General features: G+C 41.4%; 1 protein-coding gene across 50 annotated transcripts in view; it reads left to right on the top strand.

The window, feature by feature from the left end:
• The window catches only part of ICA1 (islet cell autoantigen 1), a 165401-nt gene that overhangs the window by 112553 nt on the left and 33282 nt on the right, over positions 1-19566 (top strand). For all 50 annotated transcript variants that reach the window (XM_069587524.1, XM_069587566.1, XM_069587552.1 and 47 more), the window contains 3 exons: positions 2268-2393; positions 3522-3620; positions 19338-19435. In XM_069587524.1, coding sequence (XP_069443625.1) covers positions 2268-2393; positions 3522-3620; positions 19338-19435 — 323 coding nt within the window. The remainder of the gene's footprint in view (positions 1-2267; positions 2394-3521; positions 3621-19337; positions 19436-19566) is intronic.

Below are 19566 nucleotides of genomic sequence, written 5' to 3'. Positions count from 1 at the left end.
CCTTTACAGACCTCCCAGTGCCTAGCACTGGGCCTGAAATAGAAGAAGCTCTCTCACACTCACTGAGTATGTGTTGAATGAATACATGCATGAACGCTCACACCTGGAGTTATTTCCTCCCCCTTCAGAAGGAAAGGGTAGGACAGATGTCTCTTAGGATCCCTGCTGAAGGGTTCTTCCCAGGTTGAGCCTCGAGTGAACCAGAGGGCACCTGCAGTGGAACTCTCTGCTGCTTAAACATCTTTCCCTCCACACTCTCCCACGTCTCCCTTCAGGAACTAGGGTTTTCTTTTTTGTATCATCCTTACTCTTCTCCAAGGAAGGCAGAAAATCGCTGATATGTAACACATCCTAACTTTTTACAGCTTGCGTGCTCCCATAGTTTTCCCTGGAGTCTGTCCATTCCATAGCGAGGAATGATCGCGTTCTGGGTTTAAGCTCACAGTGTGGCTTGAGGGGAGCTTGATGGCTTCTCTTTGCTGGGTTTCCAAACTCCATTGACTAGGAATACAGAGGAATTCTTAGGGAAATGCTTTACACAGCTATCGAAACAAGACCCTATTCATATAGGGCATTAATTCTGTCAATATGATATTAAATGGATTGCCTGATTATTTTCCAGTTCCATAGACATCTACAGGAAAGCATGTGTTTCTGGGTAGAATCATAATTTTGAGCTTTGATTTTGCAAGAAGTTGTGGAAGTTGTTTGTGGGGCAGGGGACAGATAGTGCAGCTTTGGAGTCAGGCAGGCTAATCTAGAATACCAGCCCTGTGGGTCAGTTAAGTCTTCTGACAAAGCCTCTTCTTCTCAGCAGTCAGACGGGCAATACAGAGGCTAACAGAGTAAAGCTGCTATGTGATGAGGAAATTGTATTAATTGTTCAGTTGTACCAATTGTACTCATTGTGAATTATATCTATTGCTAAATTGTTTTCAATGTTATGTTATTATGAGTGATAGCTACTGTATCAGTGGCTACTATTATTATATAATGCCCTATAATTTTGAAAGCTGCAAATATAGATTATTAATGGGAAAAGTTATTATAATCTAAATCCATGACCTTCATGTTTATTTTTATATAAAAATTATTACTTTTAGGACTGTTCTCAAGGTTCTACTTTAAAATGGTACTCAAGCACTTTACCTTTTGAAATGGTCTGGAAATTTGCTTCATTCAGTCACCAAATATCTGCTTTTCTGTTCAACACCTGCTTTGTGTGAGGTTGCTAGGTGCTAATCATATAATGGTGATCAAGGCAGATATCATCTTCAAGTCCTCTCCCGCCCTACCCCCTACCCAAGGTATCCTGTGATGAAAAAGCTGCCATTAACGAGTCAGCATTATTCCCAACTCCCAGTTACCTACCTGGTCACTACAACTGCATGAATTATCTGAGATAAATTAATATGTGACTAACTTCTCTGTTAAGTAGGATGTGTTGATGCTTCAGGTTAGAGAAAGGGGAAATTTTGAGTCTACTGTTTGTACTGTAACTGTATAAATTTTTAAAACTTTCTATTTTACTATCAAATGACATGTAGAATAGACATTTCTGAAATCTCCCTTATCCCCGCCTCCATCCCTGAATTACTACTGATACATGGCGTAGGGATGTATGGAAGATTACTTGGGTACATACACAATAATAGAACATTGAAAGTTTATCTGTGGGGATAGTTTTCTGGGCTACATCACAATTTCCTATGTGGTATCCTAGATTGGATCTCGAGACAGGAAAAAAAAAAGACAGTGAAAAAGCTGGTTAAATCTGAATAACATCTGTTGTTTAGTTAATAAGATTGTATCAGTGTTAATTTCATATTTTTTAACAAATGTACCATGTTATGTGAGATGTTTATTTTAGAGGAAGGTAATGAAGAGTATATGGGGACATCAGCTTCAAAGAACCATAGGAAAACAACGGGGGAAAAATTGTCCTCTTACCACACTGTGACTTTCCAGACCTGCCCACTATGGTCAGTTTGTGAATGCCTTGAAAGGAGAGGAATTCTAACATTCGACTGAGAAAAATATTCTCAAGATAGTACGTCTGCTGTAAAATCGATATACAATACTGTCATTTAGGTCCTTTGGAAGTTAAGAGTAGATATTATAGGGTTTTCTCAGTTGCCTGAATTTTCAAAAGTGTTTTGAATATTTGAAAGAGATAATCCTACTATTGGTCTTTTTCCATGGACAAATTTTTATCACTTAAAAATTTGAATTTGAGTGGGTCAGAGATTCTCTTTCTACTTTCATAGGTGCAAACACAAGTTCGCCTTGCCAAAAAAAGCTTTGACAAATTGAAGATGGATGTGTGTCAAAAAGTGGATCTTCTTGGAGCAAGCAGATGCAATCTCTTGTCTCATATGCTAGCAACATACCAGGTAACAAAGTGAAAAATGTTTGTCACGATGAAACAAGAATGTGACAGGCTTTAGATAGCAGAAAAAAATGGAGCTTGAGCCCAAAGTATGATTTGGGCATGAGGAAGTTCTGATTGCCTTTGTCATAATTTACTTCCTGCATCTCTCCTTTTTAGCATCCTGTGCTGTGTGCAGAGTTGCTTCGGTCATGTCCGACTCTGCAACCCTATGGACTGTAGCCTGCCAGGCTTCTGTATCCATGCGATTCATCCTACAGTTAATCAGACTGAATATTAGCTGTTGCCTGAGCGTACACTGTAATTCCCCACTTGCCTGCCGTTATTTAGGTGGTTCCTTCTGCCTGAGTGCCCTCGCTCTCCACTTGTACCTTCCCAAATTACGCTCATTTGATGCACCAACAATGTGTTACCTCCTTCAGTAAGCCTCCTCTGAACTCTCTTTAGCATTGTTGCCTGTAATTCTCACGCCGCAGTCACTTCCTCATTAATCTAATGAACTTGCTTTTGTCTCCTTATTGCCTCTGCGTTCCCTCAGGATGGCACTTGCATCAGCTGTAGGGGAAGACTCTGGGGGTTGTAGGTTATATACAATGGAGAAGACCAGATTTCCTGTCCTCAGGGAATTTGGAGTTTAGAAAGGAAGTCAGAGACAGTAACATCTGACTATATTTTCTCTGCCTCAAAGACAGAACAGGGTGTGCTAAGTGAAATGAGATCCACCAAAAAGCCAGTGGAGGCTTGAAGAGCGAGACGTGGAATTGGGTGAGGGATCACAGAAGTCCATTGTCAATGACCAGCCCTGGGTTTTTGAGGATGGATCGGATGAGATGAGTACAAAGAGAATAGATGGATTTTGGAGGATGGATCAGATGAGATGAGTACAAAGAGAATGGAGAGGAGAGCCTCCTAAGGAGCGGAGCAGCGTGAGCTGTAAGGGGACAGGGAGCCGTGACGTTTGGCTGAAATACAGGGTGTGAGTAGAGGTGTGATAGGAGACAAGGCTGCAGAGGTGAGTCAAAATCTTATTTGAGAAGACCTTGAAAGCCACAGATGGACACACTTCTTCTAGGGCCCATGACTAGATCTGAGGCATTTCAAATGCTAATGGCGTTCCTGTCTTTCTTTACAGACCACTCTGCTTCATTTTTGGGAGAAAACTTCTCACACTATGGCAGCCATCCATGAGAGCTTCAGGGGTTATCAGCCATATGAATTTACCACGTTAAAGGTATGAAAGCTAGAAAGTCCATTAGAAAATCTTATAAAAAGTCAAGTCTTGTTTCTATCATCAGCAATGTACATTGAAGCAAGCATTATTATTATAACAGACTCATAATGTCAAAGAGATAATTATCCCCCCCCCCCTTCGCCAGTAGAATCTTTTTTATCCCATCAGTATTCAATATAACAAAAGCCACAAGCATCCAAAACCACAGGTTGAACCTTGGTACTTATAACTGGGAGATGAATTGTGGTGATCCTGAGCCTAATGATTGGCCCAGCTCCTTTTAAAATACTTGTTTGATGTTGCTGAAGAAAAGATTATGCAAGCCTAGTACACTTTGTTACCTTTTACTCATTAAAATATATTCACCTAGGAAGGTATTTTCTTTTTTCTCTTCTAACAAGTATTTTATTCTGTGAGTACCATCCCATATAGAATATAACTTTTTCCTAACACTGCAGTCATATTTCCTAATTGAAGCAGCAATACTAAACTCAGTGATTCCTCAACCCAAAAGGCATGTATGCAAAATGTCAGGTTCTCAGCATCACAACTGAAGGTGGAGTCATTTTGCTTTCTGATGGTTGCTGTGGATGAATGCATATTGAGATAAGGAAGTGATTTAGATTCTAGAAGAATTTTCAGAATGATGACAGAATGCTGGGTGCTTCGTTGCCAGGTCAGATTAATATCTTTGAAAGGAAGAGATCAGGAGAGAACTCATTAAACTTCATCTTGAAAATACCTTCCTTTTAATTTTTCAGGCAGTTTGTAAGTAGGTCTCATCATTTTGCTTAACAAAACATTAAGAAGTTTTTACTTTCTTTTCTTTTTATTTGTTGCCTTAAAACACCTCTTTGATTTTGAGATGTTCATAATGTCACCATATCTACAAAAGTACTAAGACAGTAGTAACCCTGTGTATCCCTGGCCTCCTGTGTTGAGGAAAATTTGACTCCTTAAATTTTTCTGTGATATTTTTCCTGCAAAGAGGACTGAGCTGATTATGCTAGAGGATTTCTGGGCAGAGAATTTAGTGAGTCTGGTGGCCATGCCCTAGGATATAATTCAAAATATTTGGGGCAGATGATTACCCATTGCCTTTTGCATCCCCCAGGCCTTCCTTAAATTACGGTTTAAGTAACAGTTTAATTATAATATAAATTCAGTAGGAGTAATACATCTGTTAAGGTGTAATAAGATTATAATAATGTTAAGAATGTTAAGTGTCCAGAAGTCAACCAAATAAAGTGTGCTTTTATTACCTCTTTAGAATGCTATTCATCTAAGCTTTCAATGATGACATGTTATATTAGAATCTGAAGCTAGTAGCTAATTATTTTCTTTATATGGACTCAAACCCATATAATAGAACCCTGTTATTACCCAGCCCATTACTGCCTAGATGGAGGCATGTTGCATATCATATTGTATGCCAGAGACTGTGAGAATGAAAACCATGAATACCTATGTATCACACTCAAATATAGACTACAACCTGATTTACCAACCCTCTTGCACTAATAATGTTTTTTTTTTTTTTTTTTAGTTTTTGAATGCTGAATTTTTTTTTTTTTTAGTTTTTTATTTTTTAAATTTTAAAATCTTTAATTCTTACATGCATTCCCAAAAATGAACCCCCCACCCACCTCCCTCCCCATAACATCTTTCTGGGTCATCCCCATGCACCAGCCCCAAGCATGCTGCATCCTGCGTCAGACATAGACTGGCGATTCAATTCACATGATAGTATACATGTTAGAATGTCATTCTCCCAAATCATCCCACCCTCTCCCTCTCCCTCTGAGTCCAAAAGTCCGTTATACACATCTGTGTCTCTTTCCCTGTCTTGCATACAGGGTCATCATTGCCATCTTCCTAAATTCCATATATATGTGTTAGTATACTGTATTGGTGTTTTTCTTTCTGGCTTACTTCACTCTGTATAATCGGCTCCAGTTTCATCCATCTCATCAGAACTGATTCAAATGAATTCTTTTTAACTGCTGAGTAATACTCCATTGTGTATATGTACCACAGCTTTCTTATCCATTCATCTGCTGATGGACATCTAGGTTGTTTCCATGTCCTGGCTATTATAAACAGTGCTGCAATGAACATTGGGGTACATGTGTCTCTTTCAATTCTGGTTTCCTCCGTGTGTATGCCCAGAAGTGGGATTGCTGGGTCATAAGGGAGTTCTATTTGCAATTTTTTAAGGAATCTCCACACTGTTCTCCATAGTGGCTGTACTAGTTTGCATTCCCACCAACAGTGTAGGAGGGTTCCCTTTTCTCCACACCCTCTCCAGCATTTATTGCTTGCAGATTTTTGGATCGCAGCCATTCTGACTGGTGTGAAGTGGTACCTCATTGTGGTTTTGATTTGCATTTCTCTAATAATGAGTGATGTTGAGCATCTTTTCATGTGTTTGTTAGCCATCCGTATGTCTTCTTTGGAGAAATGTCTATTTAGTTCTTTGGCCCATTTTTTGATAGGGTCGTTTATTTTTCTGGAGTTGAGCTGCAGAAGTTGCTTGTATATTTTTGAGATTAGTTGTTTGTCAGTTGCTTCATTTGCTATTATTTTCTCCCATTCAGAAGGCTGTCTTTTCACCTTGCTTATATTTTCCTTTGTTGTGCAGAAGCTTTTAATTTTAACCCTAATAATGTTTTAAAAATACAAGCCTTTTATAGAAAAGATTTTGACTTGATCAAGTTATCTTTCAATACATATACTGATGTATCTACATATATTGTATACACACACGTATGAATGGCACTGTATATCAATAATAAATATTTTGAAATTTAAATAAATATTTTCATGATTTACATGTTCCCTGGATTTACCTAAGCAAATAGCCCCTGAAGTGCCTTTTGAGACACTGGCTGGAAAGAAAACAATATCTTTGGAGAGGTGTGCCAAGCTCTGTTAATGAAAAGCAACTCATTTGCTTTCTTTGCTGCAGGGCGTATTCCGTGTGTTGGTAATTGTGCCATTGCAGCTGTATTTCCTGACTGTTAGTTTTATGCTTGATGAAGGATGATAATGAATGTGTTAAACAGTCGGTGCATGCTGTTTGGAGCAAAGAGTCTTCTGTTGCAGAATTACAGGGATGTAACTCACATCCCAGGAGTTCAGGTTTTATTTCTTATAAGCCTTTCTCTAGAAAATACGTGTAATTCTTTCTTATATAATATTTTTATATCTATATTTTCTTTATAAAAGTGAACTGAGTCTCTATCTCACACAACTTGAAAATTTTCCAAGTGACTATTTTGATATTTTAGAAATATTTTGTGGTACTGTTTTATGGAATAACAGCTATGACATTTTTACTCAGGCCTGGTATGATTATCTTGATTCCATGCTTATTGACATATTCCATTGTCATTCTAATTTTATGATAAATAAATTTTTGTAGCATGTTAACCTTATGGAAAATTTAGTCTTAAAATTTTAAATTATTTTTTAAAAACCCTGTTAATCTAATAATGGTAACAACTCAAACTGAGAGTTGAGAAATTGTCTTTTGAGTGGTTTCCAATAGAAGAAGAAATTCCCTAATCTCATATTTTCAAACAATAAATATGTATTGGTTCATTACAATGTTACTAAACATACATATTTTGCATGAATAATCATCATTGATATGCTCATTTTACACTGATTCCAAATCACCTGGGAATATTTTTTACATGGTAAAAGTTATTAAGTCATGGGGAGAGGAATGGAATGTGACTAGCCCTATCTTGAAAGCTTTTTTAGAGAAAGTAATTTAGACTAAGAGTTTAAAGCTTTTGGGGGGAAAAAGTACAAGAAATGCTGTCTGTAGGAAAGCAGTACCCGTCTTCAATTACCAGCCTTCAGATGTGGTCACGTTTGCTTCATCCTTTCAGGATGTCACTTACTTACACATCTCCCCACAGATCCAGAACAGGCGTCAGGGAGAAAAAAAAATTAAAACATAAAAAGAAAAAAAAAGCCCTTAGGAGTCAAGTGGCTTTTCTTTGGAAAATCTAAAATCCTGGCCTTGTCTCTGCTCTCTGGCTTGCCGGCACATGGACTGAGTCAGTTGTCTTTACAGAGAGGAAGCAGTGGGGCCTTTGGAGACATGGACAGGCTCCCTGGGAGATGCTGGTTAAAGGGAAGGCATGTCCTGCATTTGTATTTGGAAAGGGCTGAGGACCTATATTGAATGGAAATAGTTGCAGAGTGTATTCCTGTGGTGTACCCCATTGCAGGGTTTTGGGGAGGAAACAGTCTTGGACTCTGATAATGGGATAAAGCAACGTATGTGGGAGCACAGCCTGGGTCCAGCTCCGCCACTGCCCGGCCGTGTGGTGGTGGCGGTGGCAGTTTTCACGAGAGCGGCAGCCTCCGTGGTAGCACCAGGAGCCCACGGTGGGGATGGTAGGGATGTACTTATTAGACATTCTTTAATAGGTCCAGAAGGGGCTTCCCAGGTAGTGCTAGTGGTAAAGAACCCAGCTGCCAATGCAGGAGACATAAGAGACACCAGTTCCATCCCTGGGTTGGGAAGATCCCTGGGAGAAGAAAATGGCAACCCACCCCAGGATTCTTGCCTGAAGAATCCAACAGACAGAGGAGCCTGGCAGGCCACAGTTCATGGCATTGCAGAGACTCGCACAAACTGCAGTGACTGAGCAAGAGTGCACGGACAGGTCCAGAGAAGAGCCATTGGCAGTATTAGCACAGAAGGGCCTGTTATGGTTGTCAGGTTCTGTAGCCCAGCTCCAGTTACTTTCTGTGTTGGGTTGTTATCGTCGGTTAATCATTCAGTCATGTTTGACTCTGTGCGACCCCGTGGACTGTAGCCCACCAGGCTCCTCTGTCCATGGGATTTTCCAGACAAGAATACTGGAGTGGAAATTGCCATGCCCTTCACCAGGGGATCTTCCCAACCCAGGGATCGAACCCATGTCTCCTGCATTGGCAGACTGAGTCTTTACCACTGAGGCACTGGGGAAGCCCTCAGCTACTTCCTTGCCCCCTGTTTTCACCCTGCGTTATTAGTTTTGCACAGGCAAGGCTGTGAATAGCAGTGGGATAGTAGGCCTCACAGACCTTGCCCAGGGAAACGAACCTCCTCGCTTCCTACTCCCCAAGACACCCCTGCAGCCCTCCTGCCCTGCAGGCCCTGGTCTTGGCTCAGGTCGTTCCCACCAGGAAGAGGCGAGGGCAGGGCCAGCCTGCATCCTGGAAGGGTAGGAGGACTTCTACCCCCGAAACAGGGCTAATACTAAAAAATGCACTTTGCCTTTGCAGCTGGCCTTGTTCTGTGTCAAGAGTTTAAGGAAACCTGAATTTGAAAACCTAACTGTGCATGTTCAAAAATAACCATTGAAACAGATGTGCCAATGTTCCGTCCTTTCTCTCCTGGGGTCAAGGACTTAGCATGATATGGATCATCATTCTGGAGACTGAAATGCCTTCAGCTCTCACAACTCAAAAAACATCTTTTTCTAAATTTTGTTTTTCTCAAATCTGTATGCCTAACAGCCTTCTTCCACCCACCTCCACATTTCTCAGTTAATCACTTGAGCATTTACTGACAAGCCACATGGCTCTGTAGTTACTTGCTTTGAAAATAAAGCCATAATAGTTTTTATGAAAATTGGGTAAATATCTTTGCGATGCAATTTTAGTTGCCAGCCTCAACATGGCAATTACTTATGGCGAACATCCAGAATATCCTTTTAGACTTTCAAGTATTCTCTCAGTGTCATTATTTTACACAGCATTTAGGAGAATAATGTTTTCCCCCAAGCTGCTCCAGACCAGATCATTGCAGACAGCAAATTGGGATGCAGCTGGGTCACCGGGAGAGGAGGGGCAGAGAGACTGACCACAGCTCCCACTGAAATCGGAGATGGACAAGCCCAAGCGTGGCTGCTCATCCATTCATCCTTCCATCCTGTGACTGACATTGGTTCTTCCAGGCAGCTGGTAGCCCAGGCCCTGTTCACAACAGCGGGATGTTTCTCCATCCCCCATCTCTTCTCATTTTCCAGCTTTTCCTTGAGGGAAAAGGAAAGAATATCATCATTGTGTGCATAGTTACTTTATGCCAGGCACTCTGCTAAGGGTGAAGGGCAGTAGTGTCTAGGAGAATTTGTCATGGTACGTGTGACTCTGATGTACCAAGGTTGGATCTCATAATGAATAATACTGTTAGGTTCAGCATTGACATATAGAAAGCGCATATATTTTAGTTAATCCTCAAAATAGCCTTGGGGAAGTGGGCATCCTTGTTCTCGTTCCCATGTTTCAAATGAGGAAACTGAAGCTCAGAAAGGTCTAGTAATTTGCCCAAGGTCACATGCTCAGTACGTGGTAGATCCTGGGAACAGAGATGCTTATGTTTCTTGCATTCTGTCACATGGTACTTCTTCCAGGTGGCCTTCTGGCCATGAGGCAGGAGGGCAGAGAAAGCAGAATTGCCGCTTTTAAAAATTACCTCTGTGGGGCTTCCCTGGTGGTCTAGTGGTAAAAGAATCCGCCTTCCAATGCTGGGAACACAAGTTCGATCTCTGAACCGGGATGATCCCATATGCTGCAGGGCAACTGAGCCCATTTGCCGCAACTACTGAAGCCCATGTGCCCTCGAGCCCATGTTCTGCAACATGAGAGGCTACTGCAGTGAGCAGCCCGCACACCGCAACTAGAGAGTAGCCCCCACTGGCCACAACTAGAGAAAAGCAATGAAGACCCAGCGCAGACAACTAAATAAATACACAAACATTTTAAAGGTTTAAAAGTACAGTACAGCATTTTAAAAGTACAGCTCTAAACCTTCAATTAAAAATAGCGCTTTGAAGTATTCACTTGAAAACAAAAGCATCTCTTATATGTCAGTCTTCGGGTACCTGGAACCCATGGCCCTTCCTTTAGAATTTGGAATGAAGTCCTCTCCATCTCATGGGCACTTTAGATGAAAAGGGAGTTCAGTAAATATTCTTGGCTTGGCTAGTCAATATAATTTCTTAACTAGTTGTAGAACTGTAAAAACCTGGATTCAAATATTGTCTCTACTTGCGAATGGTTGACTGGCCTTAAGCAAGTTATTTCACTTCCCCTGAGTCTCTGTGTCCATTTCAGGAAATCAGAATGACAGTGTTTATCTGCATTTTGGGAGAAGTGTGAGACATGGAATTCTGTACCTAACACATGGAGTACGGAATGAAGCAGGACAAAGGCTAAAAGAGTTTTGCCAAGAGAACACACTGGTCATAGCAAACACCCTCTTCCAACAACACAAGAGGAAACTCAACACATGGACATCACCAGATGGTCAACACCAAAATCAGATCGATTATATTTTTTGCAACCGAAGATGGAGAAGCTCTATACAGTCAGCAAAAACAAGACTGGGAGCTGACTGTGGCTCAGATCATGAACTTCTTATTGCCAAATTCAGACTTAAACTGAAGAAAGTATGGAAAACCACTAGACCATTCAGGTATGACCTAATTCAAATCCTTTACAATTATACAGTGGAAGTCACAGATTGAAGGGATTAGATCTGATAGAGTGCCTGAAGAACTATGGACAGAGGTTCATGACATTGTACAGGAGGCAGGGATTGAGACCATCCCCAAGAAAAAGAAATACCAAAAGGCAAAAATGGTTGTCTGAGGAGGCCTTACAAATAGCTGAGAAAAGAAGAGAAGCAAAAGGCAAAGGAGAAAAGGAAAAGTATACCCATTTGAATGGAGAGTTCCAAAGAATAGCAAGGAGAGATAAGAAAGCCTTCTTCAGTGATCAGTGCAAAGAAATAGAGGAAAACAGTAGAATGGGAAAGGCTAGAGATCTCTTCAAGAAAATCAGAGATACCAAGGGAACATTTCATGCAAAGATGGGCACAATCAAGGGCAGAAGCAGTATGAACCTAACAGAAGCAGAAGATATTAAGAAAAGGTGGCAAGAACTATACAAAAAAGATCTTAATGACCCAGATTACCACGATGGTGTGATCACTCACCTAGAGTCAGACATCCTGGAATGAGAAGTCAAGTGGGCTTTAGGAAGCATGACTATGAACAAAGCTAGTGGAGGTGATGGAATTCCAGCTGAGCTATTTCAGATCCTAAGATGATGCTGTGAAAATGCTGCACTCAGTATGTCGGCAAATTTGGAAAACTCAGCCGTGGCCACAGGGCTGGAATAGATCAATTTTCATTGCAATCCCAAAGAAAGGCAATGCCAAAGAATGTTCAAACTACTGTACAATTGCTCTCATCTCACACACTAGCAAAGTAATGATCAAAATTTTCCAAGCCAGGCTTCAACAGTACGTGAACCGAGAACTTCCAGATGTTGAAACTGGTTTTAGAAAAGGCAGAGAAACCTGAGATCAAATTGCCAACATCCATTGGATCATCACAAAAGCAAGAGAGTTCCAGAAAACATCTGCTTTATTGACTATGCCAAAGCCTTTGACTGTGTGGATCACAACATACTGTGGAAAATTCTTCAAGAGATAGAAATACCAGACCACCTTATCTGCCTCCTGAGAAATCTGTTTTTCTTTGCTTGACCCAGGTCAAGAAGTAACAGTTAGAACCAGACATGGAACGACTACCCGGTTCCAAATTGGGAAAGGAGTACGTCAGGGCTGTTTATTGTCACCCTGTTTATTTAACTTACATGCAGAGTGCATCATGCGAAATGCCAGGCTGGATGAAGCACAAGCTGGAATCAAGATTGCTGGGAGAAATATCAATAACTTCAGATATGCAGATGATACCACCCTTATGGCAGAAAGCAAAGAGGAAGTAAAGAGCCTCTTGATGAAAGTGAAAGAGGAGAGTGAAAAAGCTGGCTTAAAAATCAACATTCAGAACACAAAAGTCATGGCATCTGGTCCCATCGCTTCATGGCAAATAGATGGGGAAACAGTGGAAACAGTGACAGAGTTCATTTTTTTGGTCTCCAAAATCACTGCAGATGGTGACTGCAGCCATGAAATAAAAAGACACCTTCTCCTTGGAAGAAAAGCTATGACCAACCTAGATAGCATAATAAAAAGCAGAGACATTACTTTGCCAACGAAGGTTCATCTAGTCAAAACTGTGGTTTTTCCAGTAGTCATGTATGGATGTGGGAGGAGGGCTATAAAGAAGGCTGAGTGCCAAAGAATTGATGCTTTTGAACTGTGGTGTTGGAGAGGACTCTTGAGTGTCCCTTGGACTGCAAGGAGATCAAACCAGTCAATCCTAAAGGAAATCAGTCCTGAATATTCACTGGAAGGACTGATGCTGAAGCTGAAACTCCAATACTTTGGCCACCTGATGTGAAGAACTGACTCATTGGAAAAGACCCTAGTGCTGGGAAAGGTTGAAGGCAGGAGGAGAAGGGGATGACAAAGGATCAGATGGTTGGATGGTATCACCGACTCGATGGACAGGAGTTTGAGCCAGCTCCGGGAATTGGTGATGGATAGGGAAGCCTGGCATGCTGCCGTCCATGGGTTCGCAAAGAGTCGGAACTAAACTGAACACGAAATGAGCTTTTAAGACATTGCATCCCTTTTAGATCTTTAAAGTCATTGATAAAACACCTTTTGAGTACTTACTTTGAGCTTAGTACTCTGCAATAGTGTTATCTCACTTAATCAGCACTAGTGGTAAAGATTCCACCTGCCAATCAATGCAGGAGACTCAGGTTCCATTTCTGTGTCAGGAAGATCCCCGGAAGTAGGAAATGGAAACCCACTCTAGTATTCTTGCCTGAGAAATCGCGTGGACAGAAGAGCCTGGTGGGCTATAGCCCATGGGGTTACAAAGAGTCAGGACTTGGCACACATCCACACCCACACATGTCGCAAGAATGGATAACTTACCTCCTTTGTTCTGATGGGTAAACAGAGACTCCCAAGATGTAAAGGCCCTTTTCCATTGTGTAGCATGAAGCTTTTTTCAAAGTCCATCTCTTTCCACTGCAGTGTGATGCCTTCTTAGTACCAATTTTCCATCTTATTTTAGAGAATAGATTGTGTTTATTTTTCTCTAATTTCACTGTCTAACTCCTTTGTTCTACAGTAGGATTCAAGAGTACCTTCTCAGGCTAGATTAACTGTGTCTCTTGCATAGCCTTTATAAATTTATAGCTGCATGGGTGGGGAGGACATGTGTGCTAAATATCTATAAATTATGTGCCTTGTATACATCATCATGGCCTCTGCTTTTTATTCCTCACGTGCTACTAATTATACAAACACAAATGCACACACGCCCAACTGAGTTCAGCATCTTTTCACCATGCCTTGCTATTTTGAGCGCTTTTATTTCCTTTTATAAACAATTGTTTGGCACCTTTATATACATATCATGTAATTAATGAGAAGTAGCCTAAGAAAATTAAAAGTCATAATTAAAGATTAGAGAAAATGTCTAATTTTGACCCTCCTGTCAAACATGACATGTAGGTCATTAGATGAGGGCTGGCTGCTGGTGTTTGCCTGTGAAATTTGTTTTGCCAAGTAGTTTTTCTTTCATTCAGATGAATGTTGCTCTTGCTTTTATTTTTCTAATACAGGAAGTAGTAACTCCCATTATTATATTAAGCTGTTTCCTCTCTGAGACACTTTTGCAAGCTCGGTCTGTGCGTTTCCTCTGTCATGCTGATCTTACGTGTTGTGTGTGTGCTTCCTGAAACCATTTAGGCATTGATGGAAACTGTTAGCATGTCAATGCAACCCTAAGAGAGAAAGATTATTTGGTCTAGGACATTCGCTTCTTCACAGGGAACCTTTCTGTCTTACACGAGGCTGTATCAATTCTAATGCACAGTGATTTTCACAAGCAATTTTAATGAAGGTCCTAGAAGGTTTGGGGTTTAGAAACAGAATGCTTTGACATGTTATTTCTGGATATGGATGGGAAGATGGCATGCATCAGTGATTCAAACTACTTCCATCTGATGTCTGCCTGGTCAGTATAGTCAGCCAGGCCTCTGAGATTCCTTTTGCTTGAGCAGATGTTCGTGTTACACAGAAGATGCTGTCACCTCTGACTTTCAAGGATGCTGCAGGGTTAAGTGTTTTCAGCTGAGTTATGGACTTGAAAATAATCTGAGGAATTCACCTCCACCCCCCTGCCCCCAGTTGGGCCTTTGTCATCAAACCTGGGAAAGAGTCATGATTCACTGTGTAGCATATCCTGAATTGGACAGTCACACCCAGGAACTAATTTTGAGAGAGCAGGGCAGGCATGATTTGTCCTCCGCAATGTTTCAGAGTTCCTCCCAGCCTCTTTATATCTTCAGTGTGTGCCATCTTTTGTAAGAAACAAGTTCCATATGTGGTAGTGTGTGGTTTTTTCCATTGCTCTGTAGAGGAACCTATAGCTTAGTTTGGTCTAAGTCTCTTTCTTAATACAAGAGATGCCTTCTGAAAATGTTCTAAAATTGATGGTGGTAATGATCGCACAACTGGGACTACACTGAAAACCATTGAATTGTACACTTTAAATGAGTGAATTGTTGTGCATGAATTATATAGAGATATATACACATGAGTCCCCTTAGTTCAAAATTCTGATATTTAATGAACAAGCCCACGTGCTCAGTATTCATTTTGCTTATGATTTTACAAACCTTTTCATATTATTCTCCTGAGCCTTAGAATGTCCTGTCTAAAGAGCTCTAATTTTTGCAGCTTAACCTTATGTACATTAATTTATCAGCCAACAAGTGCATACACAGTACGTCTCTTGAGTGACAACAACCAAATTGTTTTAAGGACAATGGTAATAGTAGGAAGAAAGGCGTGATTGTCACAGGAATTATTAATAATAAATTAAAGCAGCAATTGGAACCGCGGCCTTTCTGTGGGTGAAGAACAATAGTGACTTAACTGTGATTGTGGTGACAGGGAGCCAACAATTGAGTCCCTGCTAATGGCCCAACAGGGGCAGGGGTTGAAAAGAAGGAATAAGTGGTTTACATTACAAAGGGATTGTCTGAGAGCTGCTGGAGTGTGGTTCTGAGGGGAGGTCAGCCTAGAGACAGAAAGGATGATAACCGTGGAGCTGTCAAGGGCATCTCAGGGGCTTAGGCAAGCACTGTGGCAGCTAGACACGGCGGCTAAGAGGGCCGCCCTGGCCCCGCCAGAGCTGCTGGATACAAAGGAAACGCAGGGAGGAGATAACCAGGGCTAACCGGCAGGCCTGAGCCAGTGTCCCAGAACCTAAAAGCGAGACATGTAGCCATCGGAGCACTGGCTGGAAACTCTCCTGGCTTCACTTTGACCGGGGTTGGACCACTCTTCAGAGAACAAAACTGCTGGAAGCGGTGTGTGTGTGTGCGTGCGTGTGTGTGTGTGTGTGTGTGTGTGTGTGTGTGGTGTGTAGGAATACAATGCCATGATTGGCAGCTCAATTGAAAAGAGTAAGTCCTTGACATCTGTTGAACTCCTCCTGTGGGTGCACATTTCTAAGATACACTTACATACACTTGTGTGCCCAGCTTTTAGCAGACGTTTATGGGTGTGTCTGTGTCTGCGTATAGAGAGAGAGACAGAAAGAGAGAACACCCAGAGTGCAGCCCATATTCCAGTTGCCTCATTTGTCCCAATGCTGCCCTTCACAGCATTTCCCCCTCCAGGCCAGGATCGTGGATTCCATTTAGTTGTCGTGCAGTGGAGAGATGGAAAAAGCAAACGAGCGTGAGGAAACTAACGGGGGGAGAATGTTAAGGAGTGAGGAATGTGAGTAAAGGGACAGTCTCCCTGTGTGAGCCCTGCTGGCCTCCTTATCCAGGTCTCATGAGACTCTTCCTGTTGCCCCTACACTACAGCCCAGACAAGCCAAGCTGTTTCTACCTCTCGGCCTCTGCACATGGGCCCCGTGGTCTTCCCGAGCTGCCTGTAGCTGCCTCTACGCCATTTAGCTCTTAGTTGAAATATCACTTCTAAAAGAGGACATTCATGCAGACTGCTGCTGCTGCTACTGCTGCTGCTAAGTCGCTTCAGTCGTGTCCGACTCTGTGCGACCCCATAGATGGCAGCGCACCAGGCTCCCCCATCCCTGGGATTCTCCAGGCAAGAACACTGGAGTGGGTTGCCATTTCCTTCTCCAGTGCATGAAAGTGAAAAGTGAAAGGGAAGTGCAGACTATGATCAGTCAATTTCTAGCCCCCTATTTCAGTTCTCTGCCTGGACTCACCACTTGCTGATAATTTTGTCTGTCATGTGCGCCATGGATCCCCAGCACCCAAAACAGTCCCTGTTCCTTGGTATGTGCTTAAACACTGCTAACTGAGTGTACTAATCTAAATGTCCAGGAACAGGGAATCATTAAAAATGATGGCAGGGCTTTTTGGTTGTAGTTTATGCAAGAAAATGCTTCAGAACCCCAACCAGGGGACTTAGATTAAAGAGAATCTAGATTATTGACAATGAATGCACATTTATATTTTTAATTCAATATCAGTGTTTAAGATATAAAATCTTTCTTACATTCTGCACTGTAATTGTTTTGAACATGAAATGTCTACATAAATTGGTTAAGAGGACATCTCTGCTCTACAAAATATCTACTATACAAAATAAAAATATCTACTATACAAACAAGGGTTCCAATTATGTAAGTAGATGAGTATGAAAATAATCAGAAAGGAAATATATGAAAATAATAACTCACAATTTTAGGCAAATGAAATTATGAATAATTTTTCCTTTTTTCGCTTTCCAAACATTCTACATGTGGTTTTGTCATTTTTCTAATTTAAAAAATATTTTTAAGAAACAAATCCTAATATAGAATGTGTGTAATAAAATATTAATAACACTGTATGTATCTACAGTTTGGAGATGGGCTGACTTTCTGGACTTTGGCATGCTCAGTGAATGAGGATTTATGGAAAATGGTAGTAACTGGTCTGGGCTTTGCAAAAACTGATAGGGCTTTGAGTATAAACAGTTAGGTAAAGAGAGTTTTTTAGACTTCCCTGGTGGCTCAGCAGTAAAGAATCCACCACTAATGCAGTTCAATCCCTGGGTCTGGAAGATCCCCTGGTGAAGGGAGTGGCAACCCACTCCAATATTCTTGCCTGGAGAATCTCATGGACAGGGGAGCTTGGCCAGCCCCAGTCCATGGGGTCGCAAAGAGTCATACACAACTCTTTGTTGTTAGCGACTAAACAACAACAACAAAAATAAAGAGCCTTTGAGGGTAAAGCAGTGGAATGAGCAATGATAGGAAGAGAGCAACTTGCACACAGGAGACCAGGAGGAGAGAAGCCTGATTGAATGGAAAGTCTCTTGCGGTTGGTGGCAAGGCATTTGGAAGAGTAGGACAGGAACACATTTTAGAAGATCTTAAAACTTGCTCACGAAAGTTTAGAAATGGAAAGAAATAAGAAAGTACTATGGGTCTGTGAGAAAAAGAGTAACATGATGACCTGGGCATTATAGGAAAATTATTCTGGCAGGAGAGGTGACACCAGCATCCATCTGATGTCCATGAAAACTGAAAGTGTTAGTCGCTCAGTCGTGTCTGACTCTTTGCAACCCCATGGACGTAGCCCACCGGGTTTCTTTTCCATGGGATTCTCCAGGCAAGAATACTAGAGCGGGTTGCCACTTCCTCTTCAGGGGATCTTCCCGACCCAGGGATCAAACCTGGGTCTCCTGCATTGCAGGCAGATTCTTTACCATCTGACCCGCCAGGAAGCCATAGCAGACTCCAAAATCAACCCCAGCTCTGCTCTGCCAAGACTCAGCCTTCAAACCATCTTCACCCAGCCCTCTGGTCATCCATTGGGTAAATGAGAAGTAATTGCCTCCTCTGTGTGTGTGTCATGCTAGAAAAGTGAAGAATGAGAACGAGGGAGACAGGAACAGAGAGGTGAAGACCCAAAGGATGAGGACTTGGATTTTAGTAGTTATAAGAATAGAAGCAGGATAAGTATCTTGAGATACTTGCTTTTTGTTTGAATTATGATTAGGGCCAGAAATAGAGATCTTTTGTGTAACTCACTATTCAATTGTTAACAGGAATGTTTTGCTTTTTCAGGCATTGTCACTGGTGCACAGTTCCTAGGCACTTGCTTTTTAAAAAAACAAAAACAAAACTTTTCCTTAAATATTTAATAAACTTTAAGAACAGTCACTCAAAGAAATTATTTGCCAAAACAAGACTCTCACCTGTTCTTAATCTATGAAGATTTAGATGCACCTTCTCTGTCCACTCGTGGGAGTTAACTTGTCAGAATATGTTAAGCCACTATTTTGAGTTTTAAAAAAAAAAGTGGGGGGGGGGGGAGTTTGTTTGCTCTTTTTTTTTAAAAAATAAGCTGTTTTAGATTGCAAAATAGCAAACAAAATTAAAAATAAAATTGTCTCATCTTTGAGGGAGAGCAAACTTCTGTTCTGTCAGTGTGTGGGCTGCAGACAGAACAGAGTGTTTATCTTAGCTGCATGTTAAAGATGGAAAATAAAGTTAGCAATTGCCAACAGGCTTTCTTTTGAATAACTTATCACAAAAGGGAAAACATAAATCTAGTGACAAAACAGCTCTCCTTTACAAGCTCATATTTCTTGGATGAGTCCAAGAACATAAGATTTCATTCCTATTGACTTCATTGGTTCAAGGTTACGTCTCATTCAAGGTTTGATGACTGGGTCCAGTGGCAGTTGTGTTTTTAACTGATGTTTCTTTTGCTTTTGTTTTCTTTCCCATTATCACAATCAAGAGCTTACAAGACCCTATGAGGAAACTGGTGGAGAAAGAAGAAAAGAAGAGGATCGCCCAGCAGGAAAGTGCAGAGGCCGTGGCGGAAGAGCCAAGTCAGTAAGTAATGCCTCCTTCACTTGGCAAACCTTCCTTCCCACAGCTAAGGGCTCACCTCCCTCCCTGGCCGAGTCTGCTGGGGTCTCTGGCACAGGGTGATGGCTTTCTTTCCTCAGTTCTCAGAGTAGATG

The sequence above is a fragment of the Ovis canadensis genome, chromosome 4, assembly GCF_042477335.2.
Source record: "Ovis canadensis isolate MfBH-ARS-UI-01 breed Bighorn chromosome 4, ARS-UI_OviCan_v2, whole genome shotgun sequence".
Taxonomy (NCBI): Eukaryota; Metazoa; Chordata; class Mammalia; order Artiodactyla; family Bovidae; genus Ovis; species Ovis canadensis.
The sequence above is the reverse complement of the archived record's forward strand: the minus strand, read 5'-3'. Positions and strand labels throughout refer to the sequence as shown.